Consider the following 17,569-nt stretch of genomic DNA (forward strand, 5'->3'; position numbering starts at 1 on the left):
CTGGTCCAAGGATGATCAGTGCTTTTTTTTTTTTTTCTTTTTTCTTTTTTTTTTTGAGACCAGGTATTTATTACTCTGTTGCCTAGGCTGAAGTGCAGTGGTGGGATCATAGCTCACTGAAGCCTCCAACTCCTGGGCTCAACGAATCTTCTCAACTCAGCCTCCCAGGTAGCTGGGACTATGGGTGCTCACCATCATGCCCAGCTAATTAAAACAATTGTGGGTGTGTAGAGATGACAGTCTCCCTATGTTGTCCAGGGTGGTCTTGAACTCTAGCCTCAAGGTCAGCACTTATAATGCCATAATGATCAGGCAGTACAAACAAACTGCCCTTCTGTAGGGGGATGATCACATACACTTGGTATACTCAAAATAAGATGCTAGCATGGGTGATTTTTTTTTTTCCCCGGGCAGGGAGTGGGGGACGTGGTCTCACTCTGTCATCCAGGCTGGAGTGCAGTGGCGCCATCTCTGCTCACTGCAACCTCCGTCTCCTGGGTTCAAGCAATTTTGTCTCAGCTGCCTGAATAGGCTGAGCACTTGAGGCGGAGCACTTGAGGCCAGGAGTTTGAGACCAGTCTGGTGAACATGGTGAAACCCCCTCTCTACAAAAAATACAAAAATTAGCTGGGCTTGGTGGCGTGTGCCTGTGCTCCCAGCTACTCAGGAGGCTGAGGCATGAGAATCGCTTGAACCCAGGAGGTAGAGGTTGCAATGAGCTGAGATTGCACCACTGCACTACAGCCTGGGTGACAGAGCAAGATTGTGTCTCCCAAAAAAAAAAAAAAAAAAAAAAGGTCTGTGGATATTTCATAAAAAAATGAAAATATAATTCTGGCTACAGAATAGAAAGGCTGTGGTTCTTCAAAGTCTGAAAGTACAAAATAAAAATAAATAATAGTGAAATAATAATAATTATATACCAGGAAAGGGAGATAGAAATAATAATAATGATTACTGTAGTAATAATAATTTACTTCATCGAGTATGCCAGGAGTGAGGGTGGAGTGCCGGCGATGTGTTTGCAAATGTTTTGGCCCGTGGGATGTTATCACTGCTGTTGCCAATTTTATATTACTGTTATTATTGCCATTATCACAGTAATCAAGGCCTCTGGATCTTACTTGAGGACACATCCAGTGACTCACCCAGGCCTTTATCACCTGTTACAGTCACTTCATGAATGTTATAAAATCATTTTTTCCCCATCATCACTTCTGCAGACTTTATGAAATACAGCTCAGAAGTCTAGGCAACATGGCAAAACCCTGCCTCTACTACAAATACAAAAAATTAGCCAGGCGTGGAGCCATGCGCCTGTAGTAATAGCTACTCAGAAGGCTGAGGTGGAAGGATCACCTGAACCTGGGAAGTCGAGGGAAAAAAAAAAAAGAAATACAACTCAGAGACAGCCCAACTACTCTCCCCTCCTGGAGAGCAGTAATGGGCTCAACCAAACTCAAAGGCTCAAATAAAAGAAGCAGGAAGAAGTGGGGAAACACAGCGAGGCTCTGGAATGGGAAGAGCCCAACAGTGGTATGTGGAGGCCACAATCCATGCCACATGCACTTAGAGGTTTGGTACAATTATCAGTGGAAGCCAGTAGGGAATACAGCAGCAAAAAACTGGAAACCAGGCACGGTGGTCATGCCTGCGATCCCAGCAATTTGGGAGGCCAAGGCAGGAGGATCACTGGACACTTGGAGTTCCAGAACAGCCTGGGCAGCATAGCAAGACCCCATTTCTAAAAAAAAAAAAAAAAAAAAAAATACAAAAATTAGCCAGGCGTGATGGTGCATGCCTTTAGTCCCAACTACCTGAGGAGCTGGGGCGGGAGGATCACTTGAGCTCAGGAGGTCGAGGCTACAGTGACCTATGATTTTGCCACTGCACTCCTGCCTGGGCAACAGCATGAGATCCTATCTCTTAAAAAACAAACAAACTTGGCTGGGCGCGGTGGCTCACGCCTGTAATCCCAGCACTTTGGGAGGCCGAGGCGGGCGGATCACCTGAGGTCAGGAGTTTGAGACCAGCCTGACCAATATGGAGAAACCCTGACTCTACTAAAAATACAAAATTAGCCAGGCATGGTGGAGCATGCCTGTAATCCCAGCTACTCGGGGGGCTGAGGCAGGAGAAGCACTTGAACCCGAGAGGCGGAGGTTGTGGTGAGCCAAGATCATGCCATTGCACTCCAGCCTGGGCAACAAGAGTGAACTCCGTCTCAAAACAAACAAACAAACAAACAAACTGGCCAGACGCGGTGGCTCACGCCTGTAGTCTCAACACTTTGGGAGGCTGAGGCAGGCAGATCACCTGAGGTCAGAAGTTCGAGACCAGCCTGACCAACATGGAGAAACCCCATCTCTACTAAAAAATGCAAAATTAGTCGAGCGTGGTGGCGCATGCCTGTAATCCCAGCTACTCGGGGGGCTGAGGCAGGAGAATCACTTGAACCTGAGAGGCAGAGGTTGCAGTGAGCCAAGATCGTGCCATTGCACTGCAGCCTGGGCAACAAGAGCGAAACTCCATCTCAAAAACAAACAAACCTGGAAACTGCCTAAGTATCCCACAAGAGGCAATGCCTAAAGAAACTGTGGTGTAGCCATACAATGGGCTGACAGAGCCATCAAGACGCTAGATCCATATTTACTGATCTGAAAAGACATGATTTATTGCTTGTCGAAAAAAAAACTGGTTACTGAAGATGTATATAGCATGATTCCACAGTAGCAACAAAAAGTCCATATTTGTGTATATTTAAAGTGAAATACAGTAAAGTCTGAACGATACACTAAGATCTTAATAGCAAAATATCTGCACTTTTTTTTTTTTTTTTTTTTGAGACAGAGTCTTGCTCTGTCTCTCAGGCTGGAGTGCAGTGGTGCAATCTCAGCTCACTGCAATCTCTGCCTCCCAGGTGTAAGCAATTCTTGCGCCTCAGCCTCCCCAGTAACTGGGACTACAGGCGTGCACCACCATGCCTGGCTAATTTTTTGTATTTTTAGTAGAGATGGGGTTTCACCATGTTGCCTATAATCCCAGCTACTCGGGAGGCTGAGGCAGGAGAATCACCTGAACCTGGGAGGCGGAGGTTGCGGTTGCAGTGAGTTGAGATGGCTCCACTGCACTCCAGCAGGGGCAACAAAGTGAAACTGTCCCCCCACAAAAAAAAAAAAAAAAAAAAGCAACAAAAAAAATGATGCTTAGTGAAAGAAGCCAGACATAAAAGGCCACATGTTGTATGATTCTATTTATGTAAAACGTCCAGAAAAGGCAAATCCAGAGAGGCAGAAAGTAGACTGGTGGTTGCCTGGGACTGGGTGGGATGTGGGTATTAGAGCGTGATGGCTAAGGGGTATAGAATTTAGTTTCTGGGTAAAATGTTCTAAAAGTGGTTGTGGTGATGGATGCATAATTTTATGAATATACTCAAAGGCTTTGAATAGTACATTTTAAATGGGTAAATTGTATGGCATGTGAATTATATTTCCAAAAACTGCCAAATTTTTTTTTTTTTTTTTTTTTTTTTTTTTTTTTTTTTTTTTTGAGACAGACTCTTGCTCTGTTGCCCAGGCTGGAGTGCAGTTGGTGCAATCTCGGCTCACTGCAACCTCCACCTCCCGGCTTCAAGTGATTCCCCTGCCTCAGCCTCCCGAGTAGCTGGGACTACAGTCTCACACCACCACGCCCAGATAATTTTTATATTTTTAGTAGAGATGAAGTTTCACCATATTGGTCAGGCTGGTCTCGAACTCCTGACCTCAGGTGATCTGCCAGCCTTGGCCTCCCAAGGCAATCATTATTCTTTGATCATGCTGTCGAGCCGCCCTCAGTGGGTTACAAGTATTAGTGTAATCACCAAAGTTGGCCAAATAAGGGCATGGGAAGCAGGTGTACCCACCCATCATGGGGGGCACACACGATGGTGTAACCTCTTTGAGGAGCAACCGATAACACCTATCCCAGTTTAAACACACAAACGTTTTGCCCAGCCAGTTCACCTCTGGGGGGTCCATTCACGGGTGCAAAGACACACGCACAAGGAAGTGCTGTATGTGGCAGGAAAAGACTGGAAATAACCTACATACCCTACAAGGAGGGGCTGGCTACATTTATTATGGCGCTTCCAACAATGAAATTATATTCAGCCATTAAATAACCAACAACAGGCTGGGCATGGTGGTGCATGCCTGTGGTCCCAGCTACTCGGGAGGCTGAGGTGGGAGGATCACTTGAGCCCAGGATTTCAACGCAGTGAGCTATGATCACACCACTGCACTTCTGCCTGGGCAACCCTATCTCAAAAGAATTTTTTTTTTTAAATAAGGTGATCTATGTGTATTGATGTGGAATGAGATAGTCTCAGATCAGGAAAATATTTTTTTGTGGGGAGGCAGGGGAGAGGGTCTCGCTCTGTTGCCCAGGCTGAAGGGCAGTGGTGCAATCTCTCACTGCAGCCTCCACCTCCCGGGTTCAAGTGATTCTCCTGCGTCAGTCTCTGGAGTAGCTGGGATTATAGGCGCCTGCCTCCACGCCCGGCTAATTTTTTTTTTTTTTTTGTATTTTTAGTAGAGACAGGGTTTCACCACGTTGGCGAGGCTGGTCTCAAACTCCTGACCTCAAGAGATCTACCTGCCTCGGCCTCCCAAAGTGCTGGGATTACAGACGTGAGCCAGTGCACCTGGCTGAAAATAATATTTAAAAATAAAATTTCCCACCTTAATAAGAAATTAAAAACATGTATTTGCTCCCTATGCTTATTCTAGAAAATATAGAAATGACAGAGAAGGAGAAAAGGAACACAGTCCCTCCTAATCCAATCCAAAGACAATCCCTGCTGCCCTGGTGATGTGCTTCCCCTCAGGCCTTGGCTGTGTGTGTACGTGCGAGTTTCACAGAGCTATAATCGTGCTGTATTCTTTTTAGATGTAACTCTGGAGCAGAGGCACTTTCCCACGTTATCATAAACTCTATAAACATCTTTGGATGACTGCCTGATATTCTATGGAGTGGGCGGCCCCCTGAATGGTTCTGCCACGTCTCCAGGGGAGCTTGGGCAGAAGGCTGGGCTTGACAGTGATAGAATCTGACCTTTCACAGTCCACACCCAGTACCTGCCAGGTGTGTTCCTTGGAGGGAGGCCAGCGGGCCATTTTGGTTAAACAATCCAGGTTGCCAGGTCACAGTAAGTTAAAAAAAAAAAAACCACTTAGGTTTATGGGATGCTGAGGGAACAAGGGTTGGAAAACTGAGCTGTTCTCTCCCTCTGAAGCCACCCCTGGCAACACTAACCCAACAGAGCCTGCTTTCGATAACCTAGAAAGTAAGCAATGAAGTGCCAACTCCCGTTCACACACAGTCAAACATTTTACCAAGTCCTACTATGCAGGACCAAGGGAATCAAGGAAATGGAGGTCGCATCAGACACAACCCTACTCTTGCAGTCAGGCGCTGACTCAAACAAAGAATGACACTGGAGAATGACTCACACACATAAAGGTCTGCTAAGAGCCCCACGGAAGGCAGAGGAGAAAGCCTGGAAAGGTTGTCTTCAATCTGGGCTCCGGGCCAGGCTCAATCGCTTATGCCTGTAATCCCAACACTTTGGGAAGCTGAGGCAGGAGGATCGCTTGAGGCCAGGAGTTCAAGACCAGCCTGGGCAACGTAATGAGACACCATCGTCCCAAAAAAAATTAAAAAGTTGGCCAGGTGTGGTGGTGCACGCCTGTGGTCTCAGCTACTCAGGAGGCTGAGGTGGGAGGATCGCTCAAGCCCAGGAGTTAGAGGCTGCAGTGAGTTATGATCGTGCCACTGTACTCCAGCCTGGGCAACACAGCAAGACATTGTCTCTAAAATTAAAAAAATAGAAATAAAAACTGGGTTCTGAAGAAGGCAGAACTGTAATTTTGATAGACCAGGACATCAGTTGAAAGAAATTTTATTAGGCAGAGGTGTGAAAAAGGGAAGCCCATTCCAGGAGCTTCCAGACGTGTGTGAGTGGAGGGGATGAACAGAGCCTAGAAAGGTCCTGGAGCGGAGGGACCTAGAAGACACTCCCATCCTGGTGATGAGGCTTTTTTTTTTTTTTTTTTTTTTTTAAGACAGAGTTTCGCTCTCGTTGCCAGGCTGGAGTGCAGTGGCGCGATCTTGGCTCACTGCAACCTCAGCCTTCTGGGTTCAAGTGATTCTCCTGGCTCAGCCTCCCGAGTAGCTGGGATTACAGGCATGTGCCACCACGCCTGGCTAATTTTTGTATTTTTAGTAGTGACAGCTTATCACCATGTTGGCCAGGCTGGTCTCAAACTCCTGACCTCATGATCCACCTGCCCCAGCCTCCCAAAGTGCTGGGATTACAGGTGTGAGCCACTGCGCCCAGCCAGAAGTGATGAGTTTTGAGGAGGGGGTATTTATCAATGTACTTGAGGAAAAGGAAGTTACCTGGTTATTTTACTTTATTTTTCTTCTCTTACCAACATCTTTTTCTCCACATAAGTGATACATATGTGTAACTTTAAAAGTTTAAAATGTTTAAAAAACATACAAAGCCCCCCACTTAATGGTACCTCTCCCCTAGAGAGAACTGCCACTAACTGCTGGGTGCAAACTTCCCCTTCAAACGGTTTTTGCTATGCAGATACCAATATATATGTATATACATTTTTAATAAAAATAGGATCAGGTCGGGCGTGGTGGCTCATGCCTGTAATCCCAGCACTTTGGGAGGTCAAGGTGGGTGGATCACGAGGTCAGGAGTTCAAGACCAGCCTGGCCAACATGGTGAAACCCCCGTCTCTACTAAATATACAATAAATAAATAAATAAATAATTAGCAAGGCGTGGTGGTGGGCAGCTGTAATCCCAGCTATTTGGGAGGCTGAGGCAGGAGAATTGCTTCAACCTGAGAGGCAGAGGTTGTAGTGAGCCGAGATTGCACCACTGCACTCCAGCCTGGGCAATGGAGCAAGACTCTGTCTCAGGGAAAAAAAAAAGCATCATACTATATTTCAACTTGCTTTTTAACTTAACTACATATATAAAAATGCGAACACTTTTTGACTTTATTATGGACCAGGCTTGTGCCAAAGGCTTTTTATGGATTTGCACACACACATACTATATGTAATAGTAGGCACTGTTTTAGAGTCAAATCATGGCCAGGCACGGTGGCTCACTCCTGTAATCCCCCTTTGGGAAGCAAAGTGGGATGATTGAGCCCAGGAGTTCAAGACCAGCCTGAACAACATAGTATGAGACCCTCTCTCTACAAAAAAAAGTAAAACAATAACAACAAAAAAGGTCAAATCACATAGGATCATCTTCATCTTTGGACCAGCCTGGGTAACATAGTGAGACCTCATATCTACAAAAAATTTTTTAAAAATCAGCTAGGCATGGTGGCATGCACCTGTGGTCCTAGCGACTCGGGAGGCTGAGGTGTGAGGATTGCTTGAGCTCAGGAGTTCAAGGCAGCAATGAGCTATGATCATGTCACTGCACTCCAGCCTGGGTGACAGAGTAAGACTGTGTCTGTAAGAAAAAAAAAAAAAAGAAGAAGAAAAGGCTGGGCATGTGAGCTCATGCCTGTAATCCCAGTACTTTGGGAAGCTGAGGCGGGCGGATCACTTGAGGCCAAGAGTTCAAGATCAGTCTTGGCAACATGGCGAGACCCTATCTCTACTAAAAATACAAAAATTAGCAGGGCATAGTGGCGTGCACCTGTGGTTCCAGCTTCTTGGGAGGCTGAGGCACAAGAATCGCTTGAACCTGGGAAGTGGAGGTTGCAGTGAGCCAGGATCACACCACTGCCCTCCAGCCTGGGCAACAGAGTGAGACCCTGTCTCAAAAAAAAAAAAAAAAAAAAAAAGGAAAGAAACATCAACTTTGTTCTAATGTAAACACAGCATTCTGTGAGAACCAACGCCTGTAATTTAAATCAGCCCCTCTTGTGGACACTTGAGCTGCCCTCCTGGGGGTGGGTGTTCATTTCAAAGCTGCCTTACGACAGGAAACAGGATCAGTGGAAACCTGCCCCTTCAGGGGCCCCTGACCCCAGAGGAGACCCACAGGGCTATTTCTGGAGCTGCCTGCCCCAGAGTAACTCCAGCTAGAACTCTAGGCCTAAAAGGAAACCATTACCCAACTATCTCCAAGAACTAAAATTATTAATTTTCTAAAAACAGATTAATTCAGAAGTTATGGAAGAATATTTTAAATTTCAAATCCCCAAGTAGTAATAGGCATTTTGTTTACAGTACTGATACTTAACTGTTTGTGAGGATTTGATTAAGTAAGGGTAACGGTATTACACTATTGATTTTTTACCCCCACCAGTTATTATAAAAAGTCCAATAATGTTCCCCTTTCCCCCTCTTCTTTTTTTGAGATGGAGTCTCGCTCTGTCACCCAGGCTCCCGTGTTCAAGTGATTCTCATGCCTCAGCCTCCCGAGTAGCTGGGACCACAGGTGGCACCAACACGCCCGGCTAATTTTTGTGTTTTTGTAGAGACAGGGTTTCGCCATGTTGGCCAGGCTGATCTCAAACTCCTGACCTCAGGTGATCTGCCTGCCTTGGCCTCCCAAAGTGCTGGGATTACAGGCGTGAGCCACCATGCCCGGCTTCTCCCTGTCTTCTTTATACCAGCTTTGCTACGGTATGAACACAAATCCCTACCAAAATAAGTACACTTTTCCTCCATCCAGAGAAGGATGTCTAACTCTAAAAAGTGTTTTTTTGTTTGTTTTTTTACGATAACCAACATGAATAATCACATTGCACGTATGTCTCTGTACCCACATACACGCATAGGCAGGGGTGCTTTCAAAATATTCAACCCAAAATTGGACAAATGTAGAAGACACTTGAGATGGAAATCTTCCATAGTATGAGGTGTTTTTTGTTTTTGTTTTTGTTTTTGAGACGGAGTCTCCTCTGTTGCCCTGGCTGGAGTGCAGTGGCGCGATCTCGGCTCACCACAACCTCTGCCTCCTGGGTTCAAGGGATACTTCTGCCTCAGCCTCCTGAGAAGCTGGGACTACAGGCGTGCACCACCATTGTGGAAGGAAAATAAAATAAGTAATAATAAAGTTAAAAATAATAAACATAAGTAATAGTTAACATTAAGTATAGGTTATTTAGAAGTTATACATAGGCTAAGAAATTTAAGCAGCCCCTCCCAGCATTGCTAACAAGTTGCAGCTATGAGCTTATCTCAATCTTCCAAGCTTATTGCCTGCCTCCAGACCCCTGCATATTTCTGTAATTCCTGTTTTCCCTTACCCCAGCTCGAGCTGTCCAGCTTCAAAGTTGACTGGTCAAGATAACTAAATTATATGCTTTCTCAGAATTGTCACGTGTTAAATAATTTACTGTCTTTGTCTGAAACCTGTATCCCGCCTTGTTTTCCCGCCTCAAACGACATATAAGCAAGCCTGCTTTCTGTGTCCCAGTCGGCAGCCATTTTAGGCGTGAGCCTGCTGTCGGCCCGGGTACCTGAATTAAATAAAGTTCTCTTTGGTTTCCAAAGGTCTCTTTGTCTTTTCCTTGGCTGGAGTTTTATTGTAACACCATGCCCGGCTAATTTTTGTATTTTTAGTAGAGATGGGTTTCACCATGTTGGCCAGGCTGGTCTCGAAATCCTGACCTTGTGATCTGTCCACTTCAGCCTCCCAAAGTGCTGGGATTACAGGCGTGAGCCATCGCGCCCGGCCCACAGTATGAGTTTTTAATCAGTAAACAAATTTGGGAAAAGGTAACTAATTTGTAGAAAGGTTTTAAAAAATATTAATTCTCATAATCAGTGACAAATTATTAGGGCCACACTCCTGGAATGTGGCAACAGAGAGGGAAATAACATTTATTAAGCACCTATAATGTGTGACACACAATACTAGGTATTGTTCCAAAAGTAATGATTCATAAGAATTTAGTCTTGCTTGAACCTGGGAGGTGGAGGTTGTAGGGAGCCGAGATCGTGCCACTGCACTCCAGCCTGGGCGACAGAGTGAGACTCTGTCTCAAAAAAAAAAAAAAAAAAAAAAAAAAGAATTTGGTCTATCCTTCATAGTTGTAACTACATAGGATGGCTGTAAGCATTTTTTTTTTTTTTTTTTTCTTTAATAAAGATGGGGTGTTCCTATGTTGACCAGGCTGGTCTCAAACTCTTGGCCTAAAGCGATCCTACCATCTTGGCCTCCCAAAGTCCTGGGATTACAGGCTTGAGCCACTGTGCCCAGCCAAGATAGCTATGTGTTAAATGAGATCATTTTTTTCAGTGTCCCTAAAACAAGTTTCTATCAAAGTAACTAATAGTTATTATGTTTGTTTCTCCACTTGAATTTCTCTGCTGATAAATGAGGAGATTGTTAAGTCTGTAAACAATTGCTATTCGCCTCTCTGTACTCGATGCATAGCCTGGTGACAGATATATAATATGTAATAAATAAATGCAAATTTCATGTAATCAAGTACCCATGCTGGCACCTACCAAATGGTTTTCAATAAAATTATGTTTTTAAATTTATTTTAGGCTGGGTGCAGTGGCTCATGCCTGTAATCCCAGCACTTTGGGAACCTGAGGCCGGTGGATCACTTGAGGCCAGGAGTTTGAGACCAGCCTGGCCAACACAGTGCAACTCTGTTTCTACTGAAAATACAAAACATTTGCTGGGTGTGGTGGCACATGCCTGTTATATCAGCTACTCAGGAGGCTGAGGCACAAGAATCACTTGAACCCAGGAGGCAGACGTTTCAGTGAGCCGAGATCCCACCACTGTATTCCAGCCTGGGCAGCAGAGCAGAATACAAAAAAATAAAATGAATAATAAATGTATTTATTTTATTTTAATTTTTTGAGAAGGAGTTTCACTCTTGTTGTCCAGGCTGGAGTACAGTGGTGCAATCTTAGTTCACTGCAACTTCCACCTCCCAGGTTCAAGTGATTCTCCTGCCTCAGCCTCCCAAGTAGCTGGGATTACAGGTGTGTGCCACCACACGCGGCTAATTTTTTGTATTTTTAGTAGAGATGGAGTTTCACCATGTTGGCCAGGCTGCTCTAGAACTCCTACCTCAGGTGATCCACTTGCCTTGGCCTCCCCAGCTGCTGGGATTACAGGCGTAAGCCACCGCACCCAGCCTATTTTATTTTCTGAGAGACAGGGTCTCACTATGTTGCCCAGGCTGGTCTCCTAGGCTCAAGCAATCCTCCCTTTTGTCCTCTCAAAGTGCTGGCATTACAGGTGTGAGACACCACGCCTGACCTAAAATTATGTTGTTAAATAAATTCTTTCAAAAAATTAACAACAAGTGGCTGGGTGTGGTAGTTCAAGACCAGCCTGGGAAACCCTATTTCTACAAAAATTTTTTTTTTAATGAGCCAGGTATAGTGGTACAAGCCTATAATCCTAGCTACTCAGGAGGCTGAGGTGGGAGGCTTGCTTGAGCCTAGGAATTCAAGGCTGCAGTAAGCCATGATTGTGCCATTGCACTCCAGCCTGGGCAACAAAGTGAGACCACATTTATAAAAAAAAAGAAGAAGAAAAAGAAAGCGAAATAAGGTCCTTAGTTTGGGAATTTTCTATTGCCATAAATAAATAAACGTTTTTACAAAGAAATAAGATCTTTACAATTTGCAATGTTCCCCAGTAGTTGCTATTTTATTCTGTTCTGTTCCATTTCTTTAAAAAAAAAAAAAGAACAACACTTCTGCACTCCAGCCTCGGTGACGGAGCAGAACTCTGTCTCTAAAGAAAACTAAAATAAATAAACAAAACAAAACACTGGACAAAACTCAGCAAAAGGTTTTCACAACTCTCTAGTGTGTCCTGGGCTACTATTTGAAAAACACCCAGTTCCAAGGTAATGAAATTTATTTTAAATCAATAATACCCTCCCTGCTTAACAAGTATATCCTCAACTCAGAGTTTAGAGCACTGGCCAGGGTTTGGAAATACGAAGAAGACCCCAACCAGCGATCCCAACCCTCCATCCCTTACAGCAGCTAAGCCGGGTGGGGAAGGTGGCATAGGTGGCTCACTCACCTTGAAGTGGAAGGAGTTTGCCGGGGACCCGCTGGAGCTATACTGCTCACTTTTTGTTAGGTTGCTGTAGTACTTATTAACCTTGGAACTGACATTCTGGTTTGACCTTGGGTCATCCGTGATGGGGCAGATGAAGTAACCTTCCTCATCGTCGCTGTCCCCATCAAAATCACCATCATGGCCAGCTCGGGGGGACTGGCCGCCATCAACACCTTCCAGGCGGAAGATGAGATCTTCGTCTGCCATGTTCCTGGGGTGCCCGTTTTACCCAAGCAGTATCCGGCACAGCCAGAGTTACTGGACAAATGCAGAGGTGAAGGTCCTACAAGGAAAGCAAGGGCCAGAGAGTGGGTGCTGGGGCCCGGGGGTGTGAATTCGCCCGACCCTCACCCCAAATGCTGCAGGCTATCGCAGGAGCTGGCACCCTTGGGATAAAACCTAGAGCTATCTTTTAGGGAGGCAGTTGGCAGCACCCAGGAACATTTTAAATTCTAAACCCGCTGACCCAGTCATTCCATTTTTAAGAACTCAGTGTTTGCAAACGTTGGAACCAGGTTGGGAAAGGAACAGCTTCTTAAGCAGAGTGCTCTTTTTAGCACATCAATTAGATCGAGGCACTCCTCTGCTTAACGCGCCCACCCCCGGCAGCTTCCTTTCACATTCATAATAAAATCCAAATGCCTTGGTAAGGCTGCAAGACCTGGGTTCATTTAGCGTGCTGCCCACTTCTCCTCCGGCCCTGGCTGCTCTCCAGGCACACTGGGTTTCTTTCTGTTCCGTGAACACTTTAAGTTCATTCCGACCTCCAAGCCTTTGTACTTGCTGTTCCTTGTGCCTGGAACAACCTTTCTAACAGTGGGTTCTTTCTCATCATTGAGCTCACAGCTCACAGGATGCCTCTTCAGAGAAATCTTCTGTGAATCCCCAAATCAAAGAACCCTTAACCCAACATGCATATCCAATCACTCCCTTGCATATCACCCTGTTCCATTTCTTTCTTTGTTCTTTTTTTTTTTTTTCTTCTGAGACAGAGTTTCACTCTTGTCACCCAGGCTGGAGTGCAATGGTGTGATCTTGGCTCACTGCAACCTCCACCTCCCAGGTTCAAGTGATTCCACTGCCTCAGCCTCCCGTGTAGCTGGGATTCCAGGCGCCCACCACCACAACTAGCTAATTTTTGCATTTTTAGTAGAGATGGCATTTCACCATGTTGGCTAAGCTGGTCCTGAACTTCTGACCCCAGGTGGTGATCCTCCTGCCTGGGCCTCCCAAAGTGCTGGGATTACAGGAGTGAGCCACCACATCCGGACTTTTTTCTTTTTTCTTTTTTCTTTTTTTTTTTTTTGAGACAGAATCTTGTTCTGCCGTCCAGGCTGGAGTACAGTGGTGCAATCCTAGCTCACCTAGGTCACTGCTTGATCTCGCAGGCCCAAGCAGTCCTCCCGCTCAAACCTCCCAAGTAGCTAGGATTACAGGTGTATGCCACCAAGCCTGGCCAATTTTGTTTGTTTTTTGTAGAAACAGGGTCTCCCTATGTTGCCCAGACTGGTCTCAATCTCCTGGACTCAAGTGATCCTCCTGCCTTGGCCTCCCAAAATGCTGGGATTACAGGCATGCTTCATTTCTTCATTGTGCTTTTCTCAAACTGAAATCACCCCGTTTACTTTGTTATTGTCTGTATGCCCAACACCTCCAAAAGTGTCTGGCACAGAGAAGGCACTCAATGCACTTTCCCAGAATGAAGGAGTGGCCCTAAAAGTGTTTTTTGTTTCTTTGTTTTTCTTTGAGACAGAGTCTCGCTCTGTGGAGTGCAGTGGCATGATCCCGGCTCACTGCAACTTCCGCCTCCCGAGTTCAAGCAATTCTCCTGCCTCAGTCTCCCGAGTAGCTGGGATTACAGGCATCCACCACCACGCCCGGCTAATTTTTGTATTTTTAGTAGAGATGGGGTTTCACCATGTTGGCCAGGCTAGTCTTGGACTCCTGACCTCAGGTGATCCGCCTGCCTCGGCCTCCCAAAGTGCTGGGATTACAGATGTGAGCCACCACGCCTGGCCTAAAAGCATTTTCTGTAGCACAATCAGTAACAGCAACAAAACAAAACCCAACAACCCCAAATGTCTAATAGAAGTTCATTATACAGATTACAGTATTTCTCTCTACACCATGAAATAGTCCGTGACTGTTAGAAAGGGGACGGTCCCATACCCACAGACACACAAAAATAATCAAGAAAGAGTTCAGGAAGATTGTAGGCTAGAACTGTCACATTTACAGCCACCTGATTTTCAACAAGGGTGCCAAGATAATTCACCCTCAGTTTTACAGTCACTTGATTTTCAACAAGCCAAGATGATTCAACAGGGAAGGAAGAATCTTTTCAACAAATGGTGTTGGGATAAATGAATATCCACATGCAAAAAAATGAAGTTGATCCCCTTCCTTACACCATACCCAAAAATTAACTCAAAATGGATCAAAAGCCTAAATTAGGAGCTAAAATTATATTAGAAGAAAATATAGAATAAATTCTTCATGACCTTGAGTTAGACAAAGCCTTCTTAGATAAGATGCCAAAAGCAACAGCAACAAAATAATAGATAAATTGGACATTACCTGGGCTGGACGTGTTAGTTCACGCCTGTAATCCCAGCACTTTGGAAGGCTGAAGCAGGTGGATCACGTGAGGTCAGGAGTTCGAGTCCAGCCTGGCCAACGTGGCGAAACCCTGACCACCAAAAATACAAAAACTTAGCTAGGTGTGGTGGCACCCACCTGCAATCCCAGCTACCCAGGAGGCTGAGGCATGAGAATTGCATGAACCCAGGAGGTGGAAGTTGCAGTGAGCTGAGATTGTGCCACTGCACTCCAGCCTGGGTGACACAGGGAGACTCCTTCTAAAAAAAAAAAAAAAAAAAAAAAAGAGTAAAGAGAAAACCCACAAATTTTGCTAATTATATATCTGATAAAGAACTATATTAAGAACGCTTACAATTCAACAATAAAAAGACAAATCAAATAAAAATAGGCAAAGGGTTTGAAAAGACATTTCTCTAAAAAAGATATACACGTGGCCAATAAGCACATGGAGAGATACTCAACATCAGTGGCCATTAGGGAAATACAAATGAATGTCACACCCACTAAGACAGACATAAGTTAAAAAATGGAAAATAACAAGGGCTGGTAAGGATGTGGAAAAATTAAAACCCTTATGCACTGCTGGTGGAATGTAAAATGGTGCCAACTGCCTTAGAAAACACTCTGGCACCAGCCTGGCCAACATGGCGAAATCCTGTCTCTACTAAAAATATAAAAAGTAGCCAGGCGTGGTGGTGCATGCCTATAATCCCAACTACTTGGGAGGCTGAGGTGAGAGAATTGCCTGAGCCTGGGAGGCAGAGGTTGCAGTGAGCTGAGATTGTGCCGTTGCACTCCAGCCTGGGTGACAGAGTGAGACCTTGTCTAAACAAAATAAAACAAAACAAAACCACAAAAAAAAAAAAAAAGAACAGAAAAAAAACAACATCTCAAAAAGTTAAACACTGAGTTACTGTATGATCCAGCAATTCCACTCCCAGGTGCTGAGATACACTCCAATATGGATGAAACTTACAACCACTAGGGGAGGTGAAAGGCCGTCACAAAAGACTATATACATTGACTAATTCTCTGTTTATGAAACTTCCAGAGAAGGCGAAGCTACAGCAATAGAAAGTAGATTAATAGTTGCCTGAGGATGGAGGTAGGGTGTGGTGGTGGGAATGGCTGGGGGAAATGGGGAATGATTGCTAATGGATATGGGGTTTCTTTTGAGTTGATGAAAAGGTTCTAAAATTGATTGTGGCTATATGACTGTGAATACACCATTGAATTGTTCTATCTATCTATCTATCTATCTATCTATCTATCTATCTATCTATCTATGTATCTATCTGAGACGGAGTCTCACCCTGTCCCCCAGGCTGGAGTGCAGTGGCGCGATCTCGGCTCACTGTAACCTCCGCCTCCCAGGTTCAAGTGATTCTCCTGCCTCAGCCTCCTGAATAGCTGGGACTACAGACACGCACCACTGTGCCCAGCTAATTTTTGTATTTTTTTTTTTTTTTTTAGGGACGGGGTTTCACCATGTTGGCCAGGCTGTTCTCAAACTCCTGAACTCATGATCTGCCCACCTCAGCCTCCCAAAGTGCTGGGATTACAGGCATGAGCCACTGCGCCCAGCCAGAATTGTACATTTTAAATGAGCAGGTCGTAAGGTATGTGAATTATATCTCAAGAAAGCCAAAGTTTTAAAGAAAAGAAAGTCGGATGTGTGGTTCATGTCTGTAATCTCAGCACTTTGGGAGGCCGAGGTGGGAGGATCGCTTGAGCCCAGAAGTTTAAGACCAGCCTGGGCAACATAATGAGACCCGGACTTTACAAAAAAAATACAAAAAATTAGCTGGGTGTGATGGTGTGTGCATGTAGTCCTAGCTACTCAGGAGGTTGAGGTGGGAGGATCACTTGAGCCCAGGAGGTTCAAGTGAGCCCAGAGGTTGCAGTGAGCTGAAATTGCGCCACAACACTCCAGCCTGGGCAACACAGCAAGACCCTGTCCCCGAAAAAAGAAAGGAAAAGAAAAACGACCTGTGTACATGCATGAAAACTTCCCTGAAAAGTCCACAGGAACTGTACAGCACTTGAAATAAGCAGTTGTAGAGCTGGAGGAAACTTTTTATTTTTAATTTTTTAATTTTTTTGAGATGGAGTCTTGCTCTGTTGCCCAGGCTGGAGTGGGGTGGCACGATCTTGGCTCACTGCAAGCTCTGCCTCCCAGGTTCAAGCGATTCTCCTGCCTCAGCCTCCCGAGTAGCTGGGATTACAGGAGCCCACCACCACACCCGGCTAATTTTTGTATTTTTAGTAGAGGCGGGGTTTCGCCATGTTGGCCAGGGTGGTCTTGAACTCCTGACCTCAAGTGATCTGCCCGCCTTGGCCTCCCAAAGTGCTAGGATTACAGGCATGAGCCACTGAGCCTGGCCAGCTTTTTAAAACTTTGTACGTTTCTATACTGCTTTAACTTTTTTACAAAGCTGGATTGCTTTAGACACAAGATAGTAATTAAATTAGTTTAAAAATTTTTTTACATCAAACCAATAATTCCAATTTTTTTGACAGTGCTGTCCATCAGGTGCACAGTCTTCTAGAGCCAAGGCTTTGGTACTCTGGCTACTGAAGCAGGAAATATATTTATAACCTAACCCAGTACACGCTTATAAAATGGAAAGTAAAATTTCAAGAAATTGTGCTTAGCCTTACTTTGTATAATGCACTCTTGCTATTTTTTTTTTTAAATGTTATTTTTAGAGACAGGTTGCCCCAGCTGGAGTGCAGTGGTGTGATCACAGCTCACTGTAGCCTCCAACAGCTGGGTTCAGGCGATCCTCCCGCCTCAGCCTCCAGAGCAGTCCATGCCACCATGCCCGGCTAAAGTTTTTTATTTTTGTACAGACAGAGTCTCACTATGTTGGCCAGGCTTGTCTTGAAC

The 17,569-nt window shown here is 45.0% G+C and overlaps 1 protein-coding gene across 2 annotated transcripts in view; it reads right to left on the bottom strand.

Moving 5' to 3' along the window:
• The window catches only part of EEF2K (eukaryotic elongation factor 2 kinase), an 83,623-nt gene that overhangs the window by 51,202 nt on the left and 14,852 nt on the right, over positions 1 to 17,569 (bottom strand). The window contains exon 2 of one of the 2 annotated variants that reach the window (XM_054455629.2): positions 12,040 to 12,361. The exons of the other annotated variant lie outside the window; for it this stretch is intronic. Within the exon in view, the coding sequence (XP_054311604.1) occupies positions 12,040 to 12,285 (246 nt within the window). The 5' untranslated portion in view covers positions 12,286 to 12,361. The remainder of the gene's footprint in view (positions 1 to 12,039; positions 12,362 to 17,569) is intronic. 2 annotated transcript variants of the gene reach the window in all.

The sequence above is a fragment of the Pongo pygmaeus genome, chromosome 18, assembly GCF_028885625.2.
Source record: "Pongo pygmaeus isolate AG05252 chromosome 18, NHGRI_mPonPyg2-v2.0_pri, whole genome shotgun sequence".
Classification (NCBI taxonomy): domain Eukaryota; kingdom Metazoa; phylum Chordata; class Mammalia; order Primates; family Hominidae; genus Pongo; species Pongo pygmaeus.